This window comes from Budorcas taxicolor, chromosome X (assembly GCF_023091745.1).
Source record: "Budorcas taxicolor isolate Tak-1 chromosome X, Takin1.1, whole genome shotgun sequence".
NCBI classification, from domain to species: Eukaryota; Metazoa; Chordata; class Mammalia; order Artiodactyla; family Bovidae; genus Budorcas; species Budorcas taxicolor.
The window spans coordinates 27540328-27557606 of record NC_068935.1 but is presented as its reverse complement, the minus strand read 5'-3'; the positions used below and the strand labels follow the sequence as shown (position 1 = coordinate 27557606).

Sequence of the window (17279 nt, the reverse complement as noted above, 5' to 3'; positions counted from 1 at the left end):
TTACCTTCCTGTCATTTGAGCAATACTGACATATCTTGTTTTAAAAATTAAACAAACATTCCTCTTGAAGCATTTTGGGGAAAGGTAAACAAAATATAACACTTAGTCACTGCCTATTGCATGTTATGGTCTTAGGAGCCAGAAAATCTTACTGATCTGAAATCTCTACCTTTAGAAAGCCTTTTAAGTTATGATATAATATCTCTAAATTAAATGCCTTTGTTTAAAATTCAAACCTGCTATCTCTCGTGATCCTTAAAAGGCTACTTTTTGTCATAATATAATTTTTTGTATCACCAACCACCTTTTGGTCATAATACAGTTTAGGCTTTATTCAGATTATTAAACTCCTTGTTATAAACCATGCTCCCAGCCTCTTACCCATACTGAATAATATTTTTGTTATTTTTTTAAGGCACTGGATCTAGGATCTGAAGATCTACAGCAACTCAGTTTCCTTCTTCCTCATAAAATGAATCAGGATAATAACACACACCTTTGTCATTTCACAGAATAAGCTTAAGAAGCTCGATTCAGGGGAAAGGCATGTGTGCGCGTGCGTGTGTGCATGTGAGGGTGTGCCAGTGTGTATTACTTTCCAAATTATTCAGTACTCTATAACTACCAGGCATGGTCATTCAAGTTGTCTGTGAGCATCTCACAGTTATCAGTGTGTTGTCAGCATCTAGTACAAGTGCCTGACACTTATTAGACTCAAGTGTTTGAAAATGGAATGAATTAATGAACATAAGCAGGTAGATAATTTGGATGTATTCTCTAAATGCCAAGAGATAGTGCTTTCGGTTGTTACCTTCAGGGGGCGAGATGCACTTTTCCACCAAAATGCTGGGCTTTTCACTTTCATTGGTGCTGCACTGGGACCCCACCTGCAGACAGATCCTCTCATTCAGGGGCACTTCTTTTGAACGATGAGTTTCTGGAGCAATTTTCTAAGGTAAAGAAATTTAAAAGGTATTGCTGTAGTCAATACACAGAAATACATTTATGTAATAAAACATTTGCATGCTGAAGTGTGTAAAGAAAATGAAAAGTTAGCAAATGGTATGCAGTTCAGTGATTCTCAGCTGGGGGTGATTCTGTTCTCCCACCCGTTGATGACATTTGTTGATGTCTAGAAACATGTTTAGTTGTCATAACTGGCGGGGGGAGGGCAGGGGGCAGAGTGAACTGCTACTGGCATCTAGTGGGCGGAGGCCAAGGATGCTGCTAAACCCTCTACAAGGCATAGGACAGCCTTCCCTCCCCCCACAACAAAGAATTATCCTACATTAAATGGCAGTAGTGCCACCATTGAGAAACCCTGATAGAAATAAGAGACAGTTCCACACATTTTCATGTATAAACATCATGACATTTTCTATAAACCTACCATGCTAACATGTCAACTATCTAAGAGCAATCTCAAAGGAAACACAGTGAGATTATCAAAATTCACTTCCAAGTAGAGGTAGTATAACATCAAGATTAAGGTCAAATGAACTGGTCTAAGAATCTGGCAACTCTGGTCACCTCTGAGGAGAGGAAGTAAAGAAGGGGAGCCTGAGGGCTGAGGAACGACTTTTCACCAAACATCTTTCTGCACTGACCGTTTTGATGATCTCACATAAACATAGGAGTGATCAGGGCTGACATGCACTGAGTGCAGCACACTCTTATTCTGAAAGGTAGATAAGCTTTGTGGAACCACAGAAAGCCAATTTATAGACAGCCTACAGATAAAAATCACAAATCTTGTTATTATGATTTAGAATAACGAGATTAAAGGACTCTTCAGGAAATTCACATTTTCCAAGGTGGCAGAGTTGGAATTATTAAGAATGGAGCTGCTTTTAATCAGAGTTTCAAGGCGCTTCCTGTTTTGTAATATTTTCTGACTCAAGTTGGAGACAGCATTTCCTTTTATATACGTGCTGAGAGCCATGAAGGGGAAATTTTGTCAGCGTTACCTCTATTTACCACTCTAAAGGGGCTACTCTGCCATTTCAGACGCCTGCCAGCAGCTGAGCATGAAGGTGACTGTGAGAGACTCTCAAAATGAGGACCCAAGGATGTCCTCTGAGAGGTAGCCAGCCAATCATCAAGCAACAAACCATAGCAAAGACACAGGGGGAAAAACAACACTTTTTGAGACACTGAATAGCTCTAAGGACTAGGCAAGACAGCACTCTAAAAGAGGAGTTCGTTGGTCAGCCCTGGAAGAAAAGAAAAAGAAATGTCTGCAAACAAAATTGTGATGGGGAGAAAAGGTGATTCGGTCCATGAACATTGAGTAGGTTTGTCCCAGCAGCAAAGCCATGCCTACCCTCAGTGGTGCCTCCAGCTATTCTGAGCCAAGTACATTTTCACAACAAATTCCTGACTCCTTGCCAAGGAACCTACTTATCATTTTGCTTTCCATACAGTTGCTGCCTACAGGGATGGAACATACCAGCTGTGCCAACAGAAGCCTCTTGAGACTGTTTCACCATTATTGTTCTCATGGTGAAGTAAGGAACTGGTCCTGGATTGATGAATGCATGCTGAGGAAATGAGGTTTCTCGAAAGACTCTTGAGAATGTTTTGACATTCTTGTTCCCATGATGAAGAAAGGAACTGGCCCGGGATTGATGAATGTGTGCTGAGGAAATGAGGTTTCTCAACCTGTGAAACTGATGACCAGTCCCAGGATTTTTGCTGATGATGGCAGGGAAGCTCTGAATGCACATTTCACCAACCACACTATTTTACTGAGCAAAAGTCCTATATACCCCTGAAGGAGCCGCCCTGACCAAGAATCCTTGATAATTCTTGTGGGGAAGCTGCGTTTGCCATTTGAGGACACCCAGGGGAAAATGCATGGTCAAATGCCATCAGTGAGAATCATCAATGAAAAATCTCAGTTATCTTATTATACTAGATATTGTTTCAGTGAGTGGGCTGAATTTTATTACACAAATATTTTTAATAAATAGAATTTCATAAATTAAAAACATACTTTAGTACCTAAATCTGAACCTTTTGTTTTGAGCAAATGAATAATAAAATAACTTAGAAAAGACATGGTTGGAGAAAAGATGAAATACTTAAAATAAATTCTCTTCTGAAGCTCAAGGCAAATAATATTAAACTGGCATGAATAAAGTAGGAATCCCAGTTGTCAATGACTGCCAAGTCAAGTGTGCCTCTCTCTATCAGACCAGGAACCAGATCCCTCCCAGCAGATCTTGATGAAGTATGTCTGATGGCTCCCACGTGACTTTCGGCTGTGGTGACTCATTCAACTGGTAGCTGCTGTATGACATTATGCTCCACCCCACAGAGAGTCTGGGCTCCTTTGAAAATTTGTCAAAAATCAAGGCCAGAGTCCTGAGCTGATCCCTGCCCCTCAAGACCAATGTTCATTTGGCTAGGCTGCAGCTTTCCCAATTCCTAATCCTTTCTCAGAAGGAAAGGGGGGTCAGCTTGACCTTTAGCTTCTTTGGATGCCTAGCCAGAACAACAGCCTTTTAATTTATTCACCAAGTGAGACTCACCTGTCTCTTGATGATGAAAGAAATCTAAAATCTGAGGCCAGATCCTTCTAATTGCCAGATTAGATATTGCTAAAACACTGGTGGAGGGCAGCCACTTGAACTAGTCTTCTATTTTTTTTTTAATTATCTACGATTCTCTATGTTTCATCTTAATGTTTCTCAAACCTGAAGACTGAAAATGACCTCAATGATTTACCTCATTTAGCAATTTGGGACCATTAGATGGTCACAAAAACACCATAATACATACAAACTATTATAATGCCACTGCATCAATATGCTTCAAAGCATGGGCCTTCCCTGGTGTCTCAGTGGAAAAGAATCCACCTGCCAAGCAGGAGATGTGGGTTCAGTCCCTGAGTCTGGAGAAGAAAATGGCAATCCACACCAGTGTCCTTGCCTGAGAAATCCCATGTAGAGAGGAGCCTGGCAGGCTACAGTCCATGGGGTTGCAAAGAGTCAAACACGACTTAGTGACTAAACAATAACAATATATACATCCCAGTGTGGTCTCAAGACATTAATGCTATATTCAAAGGACAGAGTGAGGGGAAGAAAATCTCTCCTGCCACTGATTCTCAGACTCAGGATTGTAAACTTCAAAAGGACCAGACAGAAAATCCCCCATCACTGATTGGAAGGGATAATCTGTGTTTATCACAGTCCTGACATTGGCAGCCTTCAATGATGCAAATGCCTGCAATAAATGAGTAGGCCTTAGGCAGAGGCCATGCTTTACAGGTCTCTTTGGGAGCAAAAGGGAGGGACCAAGATTAAACAATAATACTAGTCGAACCATACATATGACCTATAAAAGAAACAATTTTACATGATTCGATCTAACAGTAATCATAATAAAAGCTAACAGTTACTGAACACAAACTCTGTACCAGGTATATCACAAACATTATCTCCTTTCATAAATGTACATCGTTTATATGAAGTAAGTATTTTTACTAGCCTTCCCCCACCCCACCCCAGCATTTTACAAACAAGAAAATGGAGGCTCAGGCTCAGAGAAGTTAAATGATTTGCCTGCCTAAGGCTACAAGACTTGAAAGGGGAAGAGACAAAATTTCCAACCCAATTCTGATTCGACTGCCTCCTAAAGTTACTTTTATGTCTAAGTTTCTGTAACTATACTGAGGAGTCAGCCCCACTTCTAGGCTGGCACGTCAGCATATCTAGTTGACTGATCCTTGAGCATGGCTGACAGGCTAATGAACAAGGCCCTGTTAGAAAGATGGTGACCTCTCCTGGGGGTTTCAGTTAGATTATTTAGGTGACACACTAACAAGGGTCTTTCCTGTAATTTCTCAAGGCTGAACTACCAGAAGTTGTTACTAAGACTCCAACTGTCTAAGGCCCATCCTTAGGAACAAGAAGAAGCCAACAATGTGAAAAGGGGAACTGGTCTACCAGAGTTTCACTGGCTTCCGCATTTGGAGGACCTCTCTTAAAAGGCAAATACTTGGAACTGACCAGCCTCTTATCAATCAACATCTAAACTACAATTAACACCTCTGTGGGAAGGCAGATTAGCAAGTTCCCCTCGGGAGGGAGAGCCCATTTCATCCTTTCTTCATTAAGCTTTCCCATACATTAGTTTTGGTGTCCCAGCAAGCCAGAGAAGTGTAAAGCCACAGTTTACACACAAGGAAATGAAGGCTCAGAGAGGTTAAGGACTTTACCCCAGGCCACTGAGCTAGCAGCATGGTGCACTAACTAGTTCTCCGGACTCTTCCTGCCACCAAACTGCCTGGACGTGATGATTCCACAGTTCACTGAGCCGAAGTACTGTCATTAATAACAACTTCTCCTTGGCCTCCTCAAAATCCTGGGCAAATTCAATCCCAAACATCCTCCATCTTCCCCACCCACACACTGAAAGAAGAATCACCCCTCTTACATGGGAGGGGCATTAGTTCCAGGGCCTCCTGTAGACACCAAAATGTGTGGATGCTCAAGTCCTTTATTTAAAATGGCCTAGTGTTTGGATCTTCCCTGGTGGCTCAGACGGTAAAGCGTCTGCCTACAATGCAGGAGACCTGGGTTCAATCCCTGGGTCGGGAAGATCTCCTGAAGAAGGAAATGGCAACCCACTCCAGTATTCTTGCCTGGAAAATCCCATGGATGGAGGAACCTGGTAGGCTACAGTCCATGGGGTCGCAAAGAGTCAGACACGACTGAGTGACTTCCTTACTCACTTCACTCAGTGTTTGCATATGACCTCTGCCCATCCTCTCCTATACTTAAATCATCTCTGGATGACTTATAATACCTAGTACAATGTAAATGATATGGAAATAGTTGACAGTTTGAAAAATTCAAGTTTTGCTTTGGAACTTTCTGGGATTTTTTTTTTTTCCTGAATATTTTCCACCTGCAGTTGGTTGAGTCTGCAGATGCAGAAACCAGAGTGTATACAGGTATAAAACAGTTCTGAACAGACAATATGGTGCTTTGAGGAACCCGTCAATTATAAGGGGCTACAAACCAATAAGGCTCTTAAGAGAAATTTAAGTTAAATACGATTATCATAAAGAATCCGAAATCTTGTTAACAAAAATTCACTGAAATTGGTTGTACATCCGACTGGGAAAAGCTGAAAGTTTCTCTCATTTTTCCTCAAACATCAGGGAATCTTCTAGTCAATCCCACCTGTCACGGACATCTTATTTTTTTCACTTTCCATATGGCCATTTCCTTTGGCATCACACAGATCTTGCATATCTACCTGTGCATGTGATTAATGAGATGGTAAAGGAGAAAATTCCCTGAGAAACTGAGAGTCTTATATAAATACAATGATTCAGGCAATAATACAGAAACCAATTTTAACATAATTAATTATTCATGGAGTGCCTATAGGAACCAATTTTAACATAATTAATTATTTATGGAGTGCCTACTAGACAATGATACCTAATATTTCCTAAGAGAGTAATAACCTCAATTGTATTTGATTAGCAAATATTTTCTGATGTTCAGTTTGGGACATAGTTGTTTCCATAATTTTCCCAGTTAAAAAATTTGGACACGACTCAAACTAAAAACCTCACTTTGAAGTGAGATTAGAATGTAGCTCATTCTTAGCTCCAGCTCACAGTTGTTCACAGTGTGATCTGTTCCAGAAAACTTACCTTATCCTGTTTGTTGCCAAAATGACTGAAATACTTTAGACTACAATTCGGACTGGCTCCCTCAGGAGGATTCCATGTCCATATGATGGTGCAGAGGTTTTCAACAGAAACACTCAAATTCGTCACAGGTGGCTGAGATTCTGTTCAAATCAAGCACAGGAAACACATTTATCAACAGGAGCCAGTGTTTTCAGTGGTTCATTTCATTTTTCCTCCAAGTCCTAGAGGCCAGGAATCATAAAACTGAGTTAATGAGAGCTAACATTTACTGACCCAGGTAGTATCCTAAGTACTCTCCACAAATGAATCTGCTCAGTCCTCACAACCTTAGAATACAGCGACTATCAGCTTGTAAAGATGAGGCGACCAAGACAAGGGCTTTGAGTCACTTGCCCAATATCCCATGGCTGGTAAATGACAGAGGTGAGATGCAAACCCAGGAAGTGTGGCTCCCATGCCGCATCACCTGCTATAGGGTGAACCCAGAGGACAGTATATTCTTAAACATCCAACTTTTCCTCCTGTGGGTATTTGGGGTCCCCTACACTTGCTCACCAAAGGGCACTCAATATAGACACTTCCCTCTCAGCAGTTCTGTAAATGTGTTGAAGTGGCTCATCTTTAACTGTGCTTGCTAACGTGACCTGGTAATTGTTTTTTTTATGCCTATTCCAAAGAAGTACTGAGAGAGACATTTAACAGCCCTGGTTGCTCCCTTGAGGTCTGACACTAAACAGCTGGAACTGTAGCTCTGGCAAATCTGAAGAGGGAAGAGAAGAGGAGAAACAGTGAACCAATGTCTTGAAAAATGTGTTTCATTTAGAGAAAACCCACTACTGTCTCCACCAAGTATTTACTGACTCTATTATTTTGGATTCAGCTTTAGGACCAGGGAAAGGAGTTTTCATGCTTCTGCCAAACGCAGGGAAGGAAACAGAGAGGGAAAGGAAATATCATTTCAAACTTTCCTGAGAACTTCTCCTGAGGCCAAGACTACCACAATCACCACCGCCACCACCCCCCTCCCCACAGAGACTGGATAAGGGCTTCTCCGTACTATCTTTGCAATTTTTCTATAAGTCGAAAATTACTGCAAAACTCAGTTATTTAATGGAAACTTAATCATTATTAATTACTTAAGAACTACAGCTATATTAACTTATCAATAGGTAGTTATATTTTATACTCTATGCCAACACTTTGGAGTGCTCTGGTCCTCTTACATGATATGCAATATTTATAGCATTACCTTCCTTTTTAACTGAACAAAAAAAATGCCATTTGTCCCAAAACATCAATCTGACAGGCACTATGTAGTTGTGATTCCCCCCAAAATCAGTTTTCTACACGGCAGCCTGCACCAGCCATGAATTCTCAATATTCAGCTCACCATTCCTGACTCAACTACCATTAGCATTTCTGAAAGGTAGACCAAAGGCCCACCTATGGGGAGGAGCAGCCCACAGCAAGCCAAGTCCTTGTAGAAGCAGGGAGTTCCTATTGCACTGCATTTAAACCCAGCTTGTGCCAGGGGGCACCAATGGCTCAGGGGACAATGATTTTAAGTTAAGATTTTAAGTGATTAAAAGTTAGGATTTAAGTTAGGACTTAATATACAGTTATTCCATTTTGGCCTTTCTGACATCTCGTCAATGATATTTTTGAAGACAAATCGTTTATCACATATACAGCCTTTAGTGAAAACATTGTTCCTATTAGAGACCACACTCTACTTTAGGATTAACTCCCTTACTGTTCAGTTTCCAGAAACGCACTGCACCAAAAGTCCAGGATAGCTGGTTTAGTCCTTCATGACATACTGCCTTCTCACCCACCTCCCACTCCCACACAGAAATTAAAGCCCTCACAATAAAAATATTAAGAGCACGGACTATGGAGCCAGGCTGCCTGAACTCAGATGCCAGAACCTATTTATGGTTCGCTTTAAATCATAGCCCAATTTTCAAGGTAGTTTAAGACTTTTTAAAATCTATCTTTTAACCTTGTTATTTTAATGGAGCATTAGCCTCCCCTATTTCCCATCTCTCAAATGGACTTCTTTTTTGCCCATCCCTGGCTCAGGAAGATCCCCTGGGGAAGGAAATAGCAACTGACTGCAATATTCTTGTCTGAAGAATTCCATGGACAGAGGAGCTTGGCAGGCTACAGTCCATGGGGTCGCAAAGAGTAGGACACGACTGAGCGACTAACACACACACACAAACACACACACACACATAAATCCTTTAGTCAGATCTAGCTTGTTTGCATTTTAGGGTACTTGTGGCTCTCTGCCATCCTTTTTTTCCCTAATAGTTTCCTTCCATTTCTCTTGAGATTCTTCAATTTCCTATACTTTAAAACACACACACTCACAGAAAGTTTAAATACAATCTGCAAATGTTTAAACATATCTGAATACATGTATGTGGGTATAATACATCTAGACATACTCATGAGCAAGTGGAGACTGTGTTTCTTGTAAAGCTCTCTAACAGCTCTTCATCTGTAAGACATTTCCTTTCAGCGTAGTATAGTGATTAAGAGCACGGACTATGGAGCCAGGCTGCCTGAACTCAGATGCCAGCTCTGTTACTTACTAGCCGGCAAGTTACTTAACCTCTCTGCCTCTCTCTGCATCTATAACATGAAGATGATAATTATAACCAAAGAAAACGGTTATTATGAGGATTAAGTGAGTTACGACAGATGAAAAGCCCCAAACAGTGCCTGGCACAGAACAAGGGCTATATAAATATGTGCTATGTGCTTTCTTTCTTTTTGAAGAGACCAACAGTTCTGAATGGTTGCTTTGGTTTTCTATGGAATTGATATCTGCCCATGGCCTTAGAGACAGAACAAGCTTATCGGCCTGATAAACTTTTCTTAGGCACCTAATTCCAACCAGTTCCTAGGGGTTGATCACTGACCGGAAACGGGAGTGGGAAGGCCAGGGGGACTCAAGTTAACTACCCTTGACTAAACTTCAAACCTCAAGTGAGTTTGTATGGTCATCTAGCGCAAGATCCCATTCTAACTTCTAATGCTGTCCCTAATAATAAGGCTTAACTCAAAGCTTGTGCTCTCTCTCACTCAGTCACAGGAGCTGGCAGAAGCATGCAAATGTCGGGAAAAGTCAAGGACATCACGAGTCATACCTGAGTCATCCATCTCCTTCCTTTATATCTTAATCATCAACCTCTTTCAGTGCTTTCCTTGAAACACCTCTCTTAATTATCCTGATCATGCTCAGGTGCTCTGCTGGGTCTCGGGAAGCAGGCAGACATACAGCAGTTAGGCCTGAGCCTGGACAGAAGGCGTGCATGACCCATCTTTCTAGGGGCCACCTCCAATCCTAGATTCCTGTGGAGCTTTGCACTCTGGTGAGTCCCCCCTCCCTCCAGCCCCACACTCAGTCAGGTCTCCCTGTTGACTTCTCCTCCAGTGTCATTTCCCTCCCTCTGCACCCCAACGCAGCTTCAAGGTCAAATGAAGCCTTTCTGCCTTGACTGCGTTGGCCAATGCACCTTCCTGCCAAGTTGGACTCCTCGTTGAGCCCACAGGGGCACCACCACCGTTACTTCTCGGCCTCTGCTCCTGCTCGCCTCCCAAAATGGGAATAACTTCTCTTCCACCAACTCAGATGTCACCCACCCTAAAAGTCTAGCTCAAATTTCAGTTCTTCCTCAGAATTCCCAGCCCTCAGTTTCCCCTCTTCTGAATGCCTACTGTACTTATTGTTTGGACTACACAGTCTGGCAGTCATAAAGCAAGTCTCCAATACATGATCATTCGCTTTCTACCAATGGCCTGTAGATACTTGGGTGAATGCCCACCAGTCCTGCCCTGCTGCTCTGGGAGACGCCCAGCTCCCCTCTCAGCCAAGGACTCCCCTCCTTTCTGCAGAGAGAGGCAATGAATGCAGTGGTTAGGGGCATGGTCTCTGGAAGAGACTGCTGGGGCCAGCAGCCTAGTTCCCTCCTGCAGTCTACCACCTACGAGACTCTGGGCAAGCCTCTGGGCCTTGCCGTGCCTCAGTTTCCTCCTGTACAAAACAAGAATGGTAATAGCACCAACAGGAGAGGTTCTGTGGAAGGATGAAATAGGTCAAGTGGAAAACTTAGAACACTGCCCGGCATAGAGTAAACACTATAGAAGTGCTACTTGTTATTAAGAATGCCACAATGTGGGCTTACCAATCTAAACAGACTAAACCTAAGCTGGTAACCTAATCATTTTTCTAAACACTCAAAACATTAGAGCTGGAGGAGCCCTTGAAACTCATGGAGTTCAGTCTCCTTTCACAGAGAACACTGTTGCACAAGGGAGGGAAATGACCAGTCCTGAAGTCCCACAGCTGGGTAAGCTCAGACCATTATAAGAGTCAGGTCCCCTGTTTTGTTTTGCTTTTTCCCCCCAAATATCTTAATGCAATTGTATCAACATTTCCAATGGGAAATAGTTTCTGTATTTCTTAGTAACCAAGTCACCAGTGAACCTCTGTGACAAACCTGGTGAGTTGGGGATTGCCAGTATTAGCTAGGGTCAGCTGTTTGTTGTTCCAGGGGTGAGGTGTGTGGGAGAGGGAGTCTGGAGGAGGGAGGGGGCTGGAGTGGCACTGTGAAAATCAGGGGACTAAGGACATGGGTGGCTTCCCTGCTGGCTCAACAGTAAAGAACCCACCTGCAATACAATGTAATGCAGGAGATGCGGGTTTGATCCCTGGGTCGGGAAGATCCCCTGGAGAAGGATATGGCAACCCACCCCAATATTCTTGCCTGGGAAATCCCATGGTCAGAGGGGCCTGGAGGGCTACAGTCCATGGGGTCGAAGAAGAGTCGGACGCGACTGAGTCACTAAATGACAACAACCAAGGGGATGGGTGACCCCCCTCCCTTCTCTGGACTGTAGCTGCCCCATGATTATGGAAATCAGATCCCCCCAAGTGAACTAGGAGCATGGGGGGCACAACGATTACACAGTATACTCTAAGGCTCTAAGCCAATGCACAAGACCTGGCTCAGTACTGAAGAAGGCAGGCACTTGAATGAATGACTGACAAACTACAAACTTCCCTCAAGTCTCTACTCAAACGCTGCCTTTTCAGTGGCAGTCTACGTAGTCCACCCTATTTACAATGGCAACCCCTGGACTGCTTTTTCTCCATAGTGCTTACTGCCCTCTAACATACCTCATATTTTACTACCCCGCCCCCCCCCTTACTCTGACTCTAGCAATAGCATGCCAGCTCCAAAGGGCAAGCACTTGATCTGTTTTGCTCACCACTGTATTCTCTGCCCCTAGAACACTGCCTGGCACAGGGCACGCAGAGTGGACATAGGTTTTGTTGACTGAATCAATAGAGGGCATCCAAGTTTCCTAATCAACCTTTCAACTTGGCTTTCAAAGCCCAACGCACTGGCTGAAAAAGCAATAAACAAATTGTGGGTGTCTGTGTCAACCGGACACTAAAACCTATCAACTTTGGAGCTACTATCGTCACCAAAAAAACGTCCAGAAGGTCGCTCAGGCCAAAATCTGTCCCTCAGGAATTCATTAGCGCCCCTCCCCCCAAGTTTTCACACTAACTCTGCTTGATTAATTTAAACGGCCGCACCAGGTGAGGAGTAAATGAGAGCTCGCCTCTTTGCAACTTTTCTGTAAATCGAAAGTTATTCCAAAATATAAAGGTTACTAGAGAAAAAGGCATCCACGCGGATGGTGCTCCGGATTTGCCATGGATTTCTTGTACGCCAGAGGAGACCCGTCCTTTGCTACAGGGAGGGACTAGGCGCTTCAGAGGTTCCCTTCGACTGCCGCCACCTCGCTGGACCCGCCGCGCAAGGAGCCTCGGCGCGTCACCCGCACTCCCGGACCTTGGTCGCCGGCCCCGCGGGCTCCCGGCCCCTCATCCCCTCTCCGGGCCACGGGCGACACTCCCGCCCCCGACCCCGCGAACTCCTTTCGGGCCCCAGGCCGTGGCGCCAGGCTCCTCGGCGCTGCCCGACGGCCAAGGGAAGTGCGGCGACAAGTCGTCGTCCTCCGGCCCCGCCGCCCCCGCCGCCCCCGCCGCCCGGGATCCCGGAAAGCCCGGGCGCCCCGGGTCCCCCAAGCTCGAGCCGGGCGCGGGAGGCGCCTGCCGCCGCGGCCGCGGGATGTCCCGAAGAGGGCCCTCGACCCCAACTCCCGCCGCGGCCCTCGGCCCCAGGCGCCCCGGCGGGCCTCTCGGCCGCGATTCCCGCTGCCCCGGCCGGGGGACCGTACTCACCCGCGGGCGCAGCCACGCCGCCGCGGCCGGCGTAGAGCAGCAGCGCCCACAGCCCGCAGAGCCGCGCCGGCCGCTCCATGTAGCCCTCGCTCGGAGCCCGGCCGGGCTGCAGCCGCCGCAGTCTCCGCCTCTTTCGCTCCCTCTCCCACTTCCCGGCTCCGCCGCCCTGGAGGCTGGCGGGGGGGCCGGCGCAGACGGGAAGGGCCGTCCCGCCCACCGGCCGCAGGTAACCCCGGGGCCAGCGCCGGCGGAGGTTCCGGGCGCCCGCGGCTCCAGCAGGGGCTTCCGAGGGGCGACACCTGGCCCCGCGGCAGCCGAGCCTCCGTCGCGCCCCGGGAGTTCGATCGCCGCCCAGGCAGAGCGGCCTCGTCGCGTCCCGGCCCTGGCGCTGCCGGGCTCAGTGCGAACGGTGTGCAGCCTGGAGGAACCTCGGAAGTGCCCAGCCAAGCACCCGGGCAGGGCAGGGCGGCCTCCGGGAAGGAGCCTTGAGCTGGCCTTCTGGAGTCTGAGCTTGCAGTCGCTGGCCCCTGGGCCCTTGTTTCCTAAAACTCTGACTCGAGGGTTAGAAATCCCAGGCCTGACTTCACAAGGTGCACTTGGAAGACCAAAGAGGGCACTTAGTGGGAGCGTGCTTTGTGAACGCGACGGAAGGTATATTTGAAAACTGGTGATACATAATGCTAAGTTGAACATAGAAAGAAAGGAAAAAGCTACATTTTAAATAGGAGAGACAGTGCCATACTGGGCTTCCCTGGTGGCTCAGTTGGTAAGAATCCCTCTGGAATGCAGGAGACCCAGGTTCCATCCCTGGGTGGGAAGATCCTCTGGAGGAGGGCATGCAACCCACTCCTGTATGCTTGCCTGGACACTCCCATGGACAGAGAAGCCTGGAGGGCTACAATTCATGGGGTCGCAAAGAGTCAGGCAGGACTGAGCCTCTGAGCACAAGAGAGCGCCATACTATGTCCTTGGATTTTTCAAAACTCACAGCCAACTTTCTACACACTTCTTTTCCATAGATATATATTGGGAGATGGAAGGTGAGCTGAAAATGTAGGCACTGAATACGTTGAAAGTGGGTGATTGTGAGGATTAAGGATGATGAGGATGGAGGAAGAACGCTTTAGTTTTCCTGTGGCTGCTGTAACAAATTATCAAAAATTTAGTGGCTTTAAACCACCCATTTTACTTTATTCATATTAGAATTCTGTAGGTCAGAAGTCTCATTGGACTAAAATCAAGCTGTAGGCAGACCTGTGTTCCCTTCTGGAGGTTTTGAGGGTGAGTCCATTTCCCTGCCTTTCCCCGCTTCTAGAGACTGCTACATGCCTTGACTGGTTCCTGCACCACTCAGACCTCTGCTTCCCTTGTCACATCTCTTTTTCTGACTCTGACCCTCCTGCCTTCCTTTTTCATTTATAGAAATCCTTGTGATTTGATTGGACCCACCAGCTATCGAGAAGCTAGTGGTTGGGGTAGGGGAATGGCAGGTACAAACTACTGGGTGTTAGGTAGGTGGCAAGGAGGTATTCTACAACACAAGGAATATAGCCAATATTTTGTAAGAACTGTAATGGAGTGTAATCTTTTAAAATTTGTGTACAAAATGTTTTTAGTGTAAAAGGGAAAAAATATATAGGACCTACCAGATAATCCGTGATCATCTTCCTATCTCAAAATCGTTGATTTCTATTAATATAAAGCTACTGTATAGCACAGGAAATTCTACTCAATACTCTGTAGTGAGCTATATGGGAATAGAATCTTAAAAAGAGTGGATATATGTATATGTATAACTGACTCACTTTGCTGTACAGTAGAAACTAAACATTTTATATCACCTATATGTCAATAAAAATTAGTTTTTGAAAATCATTGATATAATCACACCTGCAGTGTCACTTTTGCCATATAAGGTAACAAACATATGCACAGTTGTCTGGGATAAGGTCATGGACACCATTGAGAGGGGATTATTTTGTCATTGTGTGCTAGGTGCTTAGTTGTGTTCAACTCTGTGACCTCATGGACTGTAGCCAGCCAGGCTCCTCTGTCTATGGAATTTTCCAGGCAAGAATACTAGAGTGGGTTGCCATTTTCTTCTCCAGGGGATCTTCCTGACCCAGGGATCGAGCCCACGTCTCCTGCATTGGCAGACAGATTGTTTATCACTGAGCCACCTGGGAAGCTCCCCCAACCCCGCCAAAAAATAAAAAGGATTATTGTCTGGATGGATGATGAGACCCACTAACTGGGATGTAGTTTGGTTGAATTAAGCCAATTCACACACCTAAAATCTGTTGCAAAAAGTATAGCAATAAAAATACTGATAGTACGCCTAGTCTAGAGTCTACACAGGTGCTTCCCAGGTGGCGCTAGTGGTAAGGAACCTGCCTGCCAATGCAGGAGACATGAGACACGGGTTTGATCCCTGGATTGAGAAGATGCCCTGGAGGAGGGCATGGCAACCCACTCCAGCATTCTTACCTGGAGAATCCCATGGACATAGGAGCCTGGCGGGCTGCAGTCTATGGGGTTGCAGAGATTCAGACAGGACTGAAGCGACTTAGCACACATGCAGAGTCTACTCAAAGGGCACAGGAATGTTTAACGTATCCAAAACAATGACCTCACTCTTGGTATTAGACCCTCAAGTTCAGTAAACTGAGGTAGACAGTCATTAAAATCAGGCCCTGCCAACAAAAAGTTGCAGCCATTGTGAGGGGAGATCATAAGGGCAAGAACAGGGAACTGTGGGACACAAAGAAGGGACAAGTTATGGGAGAGCAGAGGCAAGAGAGGCTTCCAATAGGCAGGCCTGCCTGCTCTGAATCTTGAGATATTGAGTCTTGTGGTTCAATTTTCAGAATAAATTCTGTATATTTTTGCTGTTGTTGTTTAGTAGCTAAGTTGTGTCTGACTCTTGTGACCCCATAGACTGTAGCCCGCCAGGCTCCTCTGTCCATAGGATTTCCCAGGCAAGAATACTGGAGTGGGTTGCCATGCCCTCCTCCAGGGGATCTTCATAACCCAGGGACTGAACCCATGTCTCCCGCATTGACAGGTGGATTTTATACCACTCAGCCATCTAGGAAGCCTTTGCATGTGTACATTACTATACAAAATAATGCTTATGAAAATACTATGTAAACTATCAAAACCAGCAGAACTAAGACATTACTATTATTTCTAAATCCCCCCACAAATAGGCCAGTCACCCTCAAATGTAAGAACCTTCTCCCCCATCACCACACACATACACTTGTTGACATTTGCTATAAACATTATACGTTTATAACATAACATAAATAAGTTTATAATAATGTTTCCAAAATGATTATATTATCTGCCTTTAAAGAAGTCTCCAGTTGGAACAGGAGTCCCTGGCGAATGGCTGAGTGCCACCATGGGCACTGTCTCGCATAGACTGAGCGAGTACTTAATGAAATGAACAGTAATGGCAGCAAATGATTGGAAAATAGGATCATGACTTGTCATTAGCCTCCAGAAAAGGCCCTGAAAATGTGAGCACTGTGAGGGAAAAAAAAAAAAAAAAAAACCCAGGCAGTGGCATGGCCAAGGTAGTCCTGGCTTGCTGTCCTGAGTAAGAGGCTTATATATAAGTCAGTTTCATTTCTTTTAGATCCTAAATATCAAGCAACATTTGAAAAAAGAATTTTTTGGTAGGGCTAGGCAAGGGTTAGGAAGGCTGTTTCTTCAGCATCAAACTCTTTTTTGTAATCTCTGTGTACATTTATTCAAAGACCGTCTTGGATTGAATTAGGCCACTGCCCAGGTCTGCAAGAAGATGAAGACAAAAGGAAGACTTTCCAGGGACTGCAATAAACACAGAGTTCTCATTTTGTTTTTGTGTAATCAAAGTCCTGATGAGTCAGCATCAGGTTGAGCTTTAACCTTTAATCTATTGTGCCCTAATGACTTGAGTGTGAGACTCCCAATCACAGCTCTTTTTGCTTTGACTGGGTGGGGCTGGAGTTCTGGGCTGACTGGTGCATCCAGTTGGCTTTCTTGATCTTTACCCTTCTCCCTAGGGCTTTCTTCTTTTCTGTAAGTGGAGTTAGAAAAGGACTTGTTGTTCAGTCACTAACTCATGCCCAACTGTTTGTGACCCCTTGGACTGTAACCCTCCAGGTTCCTCTGTCTATGGGATTTCCCGGGCAAGAATACTGGAGTGGGCTGCCATCTCCAGTTGAGGATCTTCCCAACCCAGGGATCAAACCTGCATCTCCTGCATTGGCAGGTGGATTCTCTACTGCTATGACCAGGGAAGCCCTAGAAAAGGGCACAAGAAAATATCTGGGAGGAGAGAATGAT

General features: G+C 45.2%; 1 protein-coding gene and 1 non-coding gene across 3 annotated transcripts in view; both read right to left on the bottom strand.

Annotated features, from left to right (window-relative positions):
- Positions 1-17279, bottom strand: part of IL13RA1 (interleukin 13 receptor subunit alpha 1) — a 193400-nt gene that overhangs the window by 62884 nt on the left and 113237 nt on the right. The window contains exons 1-3 of one of the 2 annotated variants that reach the window (XM_052663008.1): positions 12945-13037; positions 6677-6816; positions 812-950 (exon numbers count right to left, since the gene is read on the bottom strand). In XM_052663008.1, the coding sequence (XP_052518968.1) occupies positions 812-950; positions 6677-6816; positions 12945-13023 (358 nt within the window). In that variant the 5' untranslated portion in view covers positions 13024-13037. Of the gene's footprint in view, positions 1-811; positions 951-6676; positions 6817-12944; positions 13038-17279 lie in introns of those variants that run through there. The other variant, XM_052663009.1, reaches the window with a different exon arrangement.
- LOC128070683 (small nucleolar RNA SNORA35) lies at positions 8110-8237 on the bottom strand. Its single transcript, XR_008201657.1, has one exon. It is a non-coding gene; the product is annotated as a small nucleolar RNA SNORA35 (small nucleolar RNA).